The sequence below is a fragment of the Balaenoptera acutorostrata genome, chromosome 20 (genome assembly GCF_949987535.1).
Source record: "Balaenoptera acutorostrata chromosome 20, mBalAcu1.1, whole genome shotgun sequence".
NCBI lineage: Eukaryota > Metazoa > Chordata > Mammalia > Artiodactyla > Balaenopteridae > Balaenoptera > Balaenoptera acutorostrata.
This window is the reverse complement of record NC_080083.1, coordinates 10,347,271-10,354,406: the sequence shown is the minus strand read 5'-3', so window position 1 is coordinate 10,354,406 and position 7,136 is coordinate 10,347,271. Positions and strand designations below refer to the sequence as shown.

Below are 7,136 nucleotides of genomic sequence, written 5' to 3'. Positions count from 1 at the left end.
CGGGCGCGCGCGCGCGGATGGGCGGGCGGGCGCGCGCCGTCCCGAGAAGGGCTAGGCAGCGACCCGGACAGCTGTTAAAGGGGCAATGTCCCCAGGACTGCGGGGCCCACCGGGCGGAGACGGGAGAACCGAGCTGCGGACACGGGAGGGCGAGCAGGACGCAGGCACTCGGGAGGGTGGCCAGCGCCCGAATAGCCGGGAAAAGTGGCGGCCGACCCCGGTAGGAGACCCAGGACCCGGACCCGCGCACGTCACCGCCGTCGGAGGCGCGCTTAGGGGGCGGACCCGCCCGCAGGGCCCCGCCCAGGAGGTGGCTCGGCGCAGGCCCCGCCCCCAGGCGCGCGGCGCCGACCGGCTCCGCCCTCGGCTCCCGACGCCGCCTCGCTCCTCCTCTGCGCCCGGCGTAGAGTTCTAGAACTCGCCGCGCAGCTGCCTCAGGTGCCGTGTCCAAGGACAGTCGGCGGCGGCACGGCTACCCGGGTGTTGGGTCCCTGCCTTGCCCTCACGTTCGACAGGCCCCGCAGGCCCGGGTCGTCCCCTCAGGCTTGGGTGCCTTCTCAGGCCCAGGCCACCCCTGCCTACCCAGCCTGGCCCCCCGCGGGCCTCAGGCAGTCCTTCAGGCGCGGGCCCACCACCTGGGGGCCACATCGACTCCTCAGGCCCCCAATTGTGCCTTCAGGCTTAGCTGTGTCCCACGCCCCAGTCCACCTGCCAAGGGTCCCCTGAGCCCACTAAGGCCTGGCCTTCCCTCCAGGCAGGGACCCACCCCCCAAGACCCCCAGGCTCTGGCCAACTCCTCAGACCAGCCGGACCCCTCAGGTCCTCAGCTGCCTTGTCAGGCTCAGGTTGCCCTCCCAGCTTTGGCTGCCCCCAGGTCAACTGTCCAGTCCTCTGTCTAGCTTCCTTAGGCCCATTCTCCTCATAGATCTGGGTCACCCACCTAGACCCAATTACCTGAGGTCTGAATGCCCCTCAGCTCCCACCTGCCCTCTACTCCAGCTTCCCCTGCTCTGGCCCAAGACATCCAATTTAGATCCCATCTGCCCTTTCAGCCAGATTTTAACTACGGCATTTGCCACCTCAGCTCTAAATACTCCTCTCTCCATTCTTCACTTCGCCTAACTCCTTTCTCAGCCCATCCTTAGTTGCCTTTGGATAAATACTTATTCACCTGCAACAGTTTCCAATTTTCTGACATTTATGCTGCCTACAGTCACTCTCCTAACTCATCTAACATTCTTATCTGCCTTTTCTGCCAACCCCCCACTGGCTGTCAGGTCACCTTTGGCTGTCCCGAATTCTGGCTCTGTGTAACTGACCTCTCTGCTACCTTCTTCACCTATAGACTTTCCCAACTGCCTCCTCCTTCCTTGTCACCAACTGACCACTCTGTCCACACTTACCTTTTATTAACCCCTCGTACCTGGTTTATTTACCAACCCTGAATTCTCTAACTGACCCCAGCCACCAGTTCTGTACCAACTATCCCCAAATGCCTCTGCCCTATCTAGTCCCCCTGTCACCCTTTTTCGTTTCATTATCCCATGTTGCCAGTTAATTCACTCCACTGCCATCTGTAAATTTCACTTACTCTGTATGTTTGGCTTCAGAACATTTATTTTCTTTTCTCTTTTACCACATCCACATTTCCTGTGTCTGCCATCTTGAACTTGTATGTTCAGCTAGTAGAAATGTTCAGTACTTGAAATACCTTTTCAGCTCTCTTTCTTTTTCTCTGGCCCCATACATCTTCTTTCCAATCTCTATACCTGCTACAGGTTCATTCCTACAGCCATTATATGAGTGAATGATTCATTTTCCATTATCCCCCCAGCACCAATAAGGAGACTCAGTCCAGCCGCCCAGCCCAGTCCAGTCATGCAAGCGCAGGAAGATGGAGACAACCTTATCCCTTTTGCCAAGTGAGTCCTCCCCCCCAGTGGGGAGGAGGGAAGATTGCATGCCTGGGTTCTTCTTTAAGAGGAGTGGGAAATAAGGAACAAGAAGCTCAGTGCCTGGTCTCAGGGGATTGGTGATTTATTAATTTATTCAGCAAATTGCTTTTGAACACTACAATGTTTTAGGCACTGTATATTAGGCATTGGGAATTCAGCAATTAGAACATAGGGGTCCTGCTCATAGAGCTTACATTCTAGGGGGAGGAGATAGAATGTTCATACAAATAAATATAATTTCAAATAGTAATAAGTACACGAGAAAAATAAAATAGACCTACAACATAATGTAAAACAGACTGTCTTGGAGACACAAGTTTATATAGGGTGATTGTGGAAGAGGAGGAGGAAGTGAGTTTGAATTGAGATCTGAAAAATGAGAAGGAGCCAGTCTGATAAGAACCAGGGAGCAAAAGAAGGAATAGTAGGTTTAAAAAAAAAAAAAAAGCCCAAGAAAGAAACTAGCTTGCTACCTTCTAGGACCAGGAAGCAGGTTAGCGTAACTGAAACTTTATGATTAAGGGAAAAGTGGAGTAAAGTCAGACAGGCAGAGGCCAGATCATATAGGATCTATAGGATCTTATAGGCCATTGAAAAGAGTTTGAATTTTATTCTAAGGACAGTAGAAAGGTTCTAAGCAAGGTAATGACATAAGCAGACCTTTTTTTTTTTCTTCAACTTTTTTATTATGGAAAATTTCAAACAACTGCAGAAGTAGAGAAAATAGTAATCATGAACCTGGAGTATCCTTTTTAGTCAGCTGCAGTAATTATCATTACATAGATAATCTTTTTATTGATACACCCATTCAGCCTCTTGCTACTCAGACTATATTGAAGCAAATCTTAAACCATATATCATTTCACATAAGCATTTTAAAAAGATTATTCTTGGGACTTCCCTGGTGGTCCAGTGGGTAAGACTCCGTGCTCCCAATGCAGGGGGCCCGGTTTCGATCCCTGGTGGGGGAACAAGTTCCTGCACGCATGCCGCAACTAAAGATCCCACATGCTGCAACTAAGACCTGATGCAGCCAATATAAATAAATTTAAAAAAAAAAAGATTATTCTGTGTAGAATAGATTATTGAGGGATTCAGATGGAAGGAGGGAATGGAGGAGGAGGCTATCTCTGTAGTCCAGAGAGGGGAAGATGAGCTGGAATATGATGGTGGGAGTGGAAATAGTGAGGAGTAGTCAAATTTGAGTGTATTTTATGGGGGAGTTCCTGGGCAGTCCAGTGGTTAGGACTCCATCCTTTCACTGCCAAGGGCCTGGGTTTGATCCCTGGTTGGGCAACTGAGATCCCACAAGCCGTGTGGGGCAGCCAAAAGAAAAAATGATTTTTTTTTTAATTTATTTATTTATTTATGGCTGTGTTGGGTCTTTGTTTCCGGGTGAGGGCTTTCTCTAGTTGCGGCAAGCGGGGGCCACTCTTCATCGCGGTGCGCGGGCCTCTTCACTATCGCGGCCTCTCTTGCTGCGGAGCACAGGCTCCAGACGCGCAGGCTCAGTAGTTGTGGCTCACGGGCCCAGTTGCTCCGCGGCATGTGGGATCTTCCCAGACCAGGGCTCGAACCCGTGTCCCCTGCATTAGCAGGCAGATTCTAAACCAATGCGCCACCAGGGAAGCCCCGAAAAAATGATTTTTTAAAAAATTTATTTTTGGCTGTGTTGGGTCTTCGTTGCTGTGCGCGGGCTTTCTCTAGTTGTGGCGAGCGGGGGCTACTCTTCGTTGCGGTGCGCAGGCTTCTCATTGCAGTGGCTTCTCTCATTGTGGAGCACGGGCTGTAGGTGCGCGGGCTTCAGTAGTTGTGGCTCACGAGCTTAGTTGCTCCGGGGCATGTGGGATCTTCCCAAACCAGGGATCGAACCCGTGTCCCCTGCATTGGCAGGTGGATTCTCAACCACTGCGCCATCGGGTTTTTTTTTTTTCTTTTTTTTAGTGTATTTTAGATGTAGAACTCACAGAACTTGCTGATAGATTGGATATGGGAGGTGAGGGAAGTAAGGCATACCAGATTTTTGGCTCTAGCAACTGGGCATTTGGGGTGCCTTTCAGTGAGATGGGGAAGGCGAGGGAGGAGATGTTGAGTGGGCAGTTGAACCTGCAAGTCTGGAGTCCAGGGGAGGAGCCAGAGCAAGAAATACAGATTTGGGAGTCATCAGCACATTGGTGGTTTAAAATCATGGCCTGAAACAACAAGGTCCTAATGTGTAGCACAGAGAACTATATTCAATATCCTCTGATAAACCATAATGGAAAAGAATATTTAAAAAAGAGAATGTGTATAACTGAGTCACTTTGCTGTGCAGCAGAGATTGGCACAGCATTGTAAATCAATTATACTTCAATTAAAAAAGATGATAATAAATAAAGTCATGGCCTGGGTGAGATCACCTAAGGAGGAATGGAGATAAAGAAGATAAAGTGCTGAAGACGTAGCCCTAGGACACTCTTCTAGAGAGCAGGAGAGCAGACATCAGTCAGTCTGGGGGTTTTAGGAGTGATGAGAACTGTTCTCAAACAGCTTTGCACACCCCTCCCTACCTAAAGGATATTAGTATTTCTGAGATGGGGAGATAAAGCAGGGGTGAACAGAGGCCCTGCTCTCCTGGATACTTACATTGACTAAAAGGAACCTGTCGCATCACTTGAGTAGTGGGGGCCTTCGTCTTTGACAGCCCTGCTTGCTCAATATGATGTTCCCTGGTTGTGAGGTGTACTCGTTTGAGATTCAGTGAGATCTGAAGCTCAAACAGTTGCTAATCTCCATGCTCACTCCAGCTCCAATCTCCTTTCAAATAAAAGGCCTCACCACCTTCCTCAGCTAAAATGGATAAGGGAGGACAAGGCCTGAGGGAGCCTGGACAGCTGTATGGTCCCGTTGTAAGATAAGACTCCTAATTTCCTGGAGTGAGTAGATGCTGTAAGGGAAGAGCCAGACCTGAGCCTACCTTGTCCTCACCTCAGGTGTTCCAGGGTGGTCAGCCGATCTCCACCACCCAGCTTGCCTTCCCGGAGCCTCAGACTGACGCCCCAGCGCTACGGAGACACCTTCTGGGAGAACCTTAGTCAAAGGCCCAGGTGGGTAGAAATGGAGAAAATGGGGATTAACTGGAGGTAGGGAGGGGAAGCTCTACAATTTTAAACTACCATAAAGCCTTATGGTAGCAATAAGCTTTAGTCTGGGGATAATTGCCCCACCAGCTGATGGACATTTTAGCTCCTAATGCCAAATAGGTGGTTGGGAGAGGTTGTTAGAGAAACAGTATGGATGGGGATGTTCTCTCTGTACTTAGCCCCCTTTTTGTGCTTCACAGCCCCACCTGGATGGAGGAACAGTACATCCCACCCCTGCTGGTATGACAAACTTTCTGCCCTTTGACACCTCTCAGTTAAGATTCCACCCACTGCTATCCTATCCCCAGCTCTCCTTATTACCCTTTCCCTCTGGTGTCCCCCAGCCAGTGCACTGACCAGGCCCTCCTTCCTATGAATCAGTCACCATGTTTTCCAGATCACAGCTGTGTTTTTGTGATCTGGGCTTCCCAAGACCCGACTCCCTATTTCAGTCCCAGCTCCCCTGAGAGACTCAGTTCTGCCTTCTAGCTCCTTTTCCCCATTCTCTGGCACAGAGAGCCACTGGTTGCTCCCAGCCTGGCCTGTACCCCCCCGAAGGGCTCCCACCCCCTGAGGTGCTCTGCAGAAGAAAGAGAAGGAGGCCACATTTGGCGGGAATGCAGCAGGGATCTGGGGGCATCCCAGCCCGGGTAAGGGCTGTCACTTATCACCTGGAGGATCTAAGGAGGCGACAGAGAATCATCAATGAGTAAGGAGAGACATTTGGGCTCCGGGAGCCAAACAGGGTATGGAGACAGGACGGTCTGAACTAAAGAAGAGGTGGAGAGCTTTGAAGGAATTGGAGGTTGTTTGGGACTGTGCCACGGTCTTGGTGAGATTGAAGCAAAATTTCTATAGTATGGGAATGAGGAGGGAACTAAGGGATGGGGGATGAGCCACATGAGCTGAAAGGAGTGGAAACCAGGTCACTGAAGACAGGAAAGCACTCCATACAACTGGAGGATAGTGCAGAGCTAGAGGTCACCTCTTGAGCCCCTGGACTGAAAATACTTCAGTCTGAGGGGAGCAGAAAGTTGGGAGTGGAGAGTTGGAAGTCAGATGACAACACTCCTGGGTCCCAGCAGGAAGTATTTCAGGGCAGAAAGGTGAAGAATGGAGAGACAGGAAGCCTGGCCTCCAGGCACCTCTTTCCTAAGTCTGAAGTCTCCACAGACTGAAGAAGGCCCAGTGGGGCAGCTCTAGGGCTGCGTCTGAGCCCCTGGTGCTTGACGACGACGGCTGTGGACTCCCCAACACCACCGAACACCCTGGTCTGGAAGAGGAGAGGGCAAACTCTCCACGGGAAGAGGACCACTTCCTCGCTCCTGGCAGGGCCCAGGTGCGGTTGAGCAGGAACTTGGTGGGGTGGTGGAGGGCGATGTGGATGCCTTGTCTGGCATGGAGAGACGGCGGGAGCCAAGAGGCACGTTGCATAGCTGGATTTGAGAGGAACAAAAATAAAGCAGACGAGAGCCAGAGACTTGGGAGTGCCTGGGTTTGGGGACTAGGAAATCTGGAGAGAGACCTATTTTTTGATTCTTCCTTTTTTTTCCTTCAATTTCTCATCCTTACAGCTGCTTTGGTCTCCCTGGAGTCCCCTGGGCCAGGAGGGGTCTTGTCTCTCCGGGCGGCCGAGCTCTCTGGCCTCCTTCAGCACTGTCACAACCAGTAGGGACCCCCTTTACAATCCCTGGGGGGTGGAGTTGCTGTCGGAGGAGTAAAGAGAAACCGCCCACGCCCAAGATGCCAGCTTGCTCCAGGGCCCACGACTAGCTCTGAGCGCTGGAATCTCCAGCATTTGACATCAAGGCATTCCCCCTTTCCCTGACCTTTCTCACTTTCCTCTCCCATCCTCTGAACTAGGCACGAACGGGGCTCCCTTGGCCTCCCATCTCTACCCGCCCCTCTCACAGGAGCTCCTCAAGGCCTGTCGTCCCGCAGGCCGGCTCCCTGCCACTGTGTTCTCTTCTTGTTCTGTTATTAAAAAGCAAGCAAGTTGAGCCTGGAGTTGTCTTTCTCTCCGCGAAGTAGTGATGGAGAGGCTCGTGGGGCGGGAGGG

At 51.5% G+C, this 7,136-nt stretch overlaps 1 protein-coding gene across 2 annotated transcripts; it reads left to right on the top strand.

Moving 5' to 3' along the window:
- The first annotated feature begins 40 nt into the window (after window positions 1–40).
- On the top strand, window positions 41–7,070 carry INCA1 (inhibitor of CDK, cyclin A1 interacting protein 1). 2 transcript variants are annotated; one of them, XM_007166517.3, is made up of 7 exons: window positions 41–220; window positions 1,835–1,922; window positions 4,928–5,041; window positions 5,278–5,317; window positions 5,593–5,786; window positions 6,251–6,416; window positions 6,652–7,070. In XM_007166517.3, the coding sequence occupies exons 2-7, from the start codon at window positions 1,879–1,881 to the stop codon at window positions 6,796–6,798; spliced, it is 705 nt and encodes a 234-aa protein (XP_007166579.1). In that variant the 5' UTR covers window positions 41–220; window positions 1,835–1,878; the 3' UTR covers window positions 6,799–7,070. The 2 variants fall into 2 exon arrangements, with proteins under 2 accessions (XP_007166579.1, XP_007166578.1); XM_007166516.3 differs by having other exon boundaries at window positions 41–438.
- The last annotated feature ends 66 nt before the right edge of the window (window positions 7,071–7,136 follow it).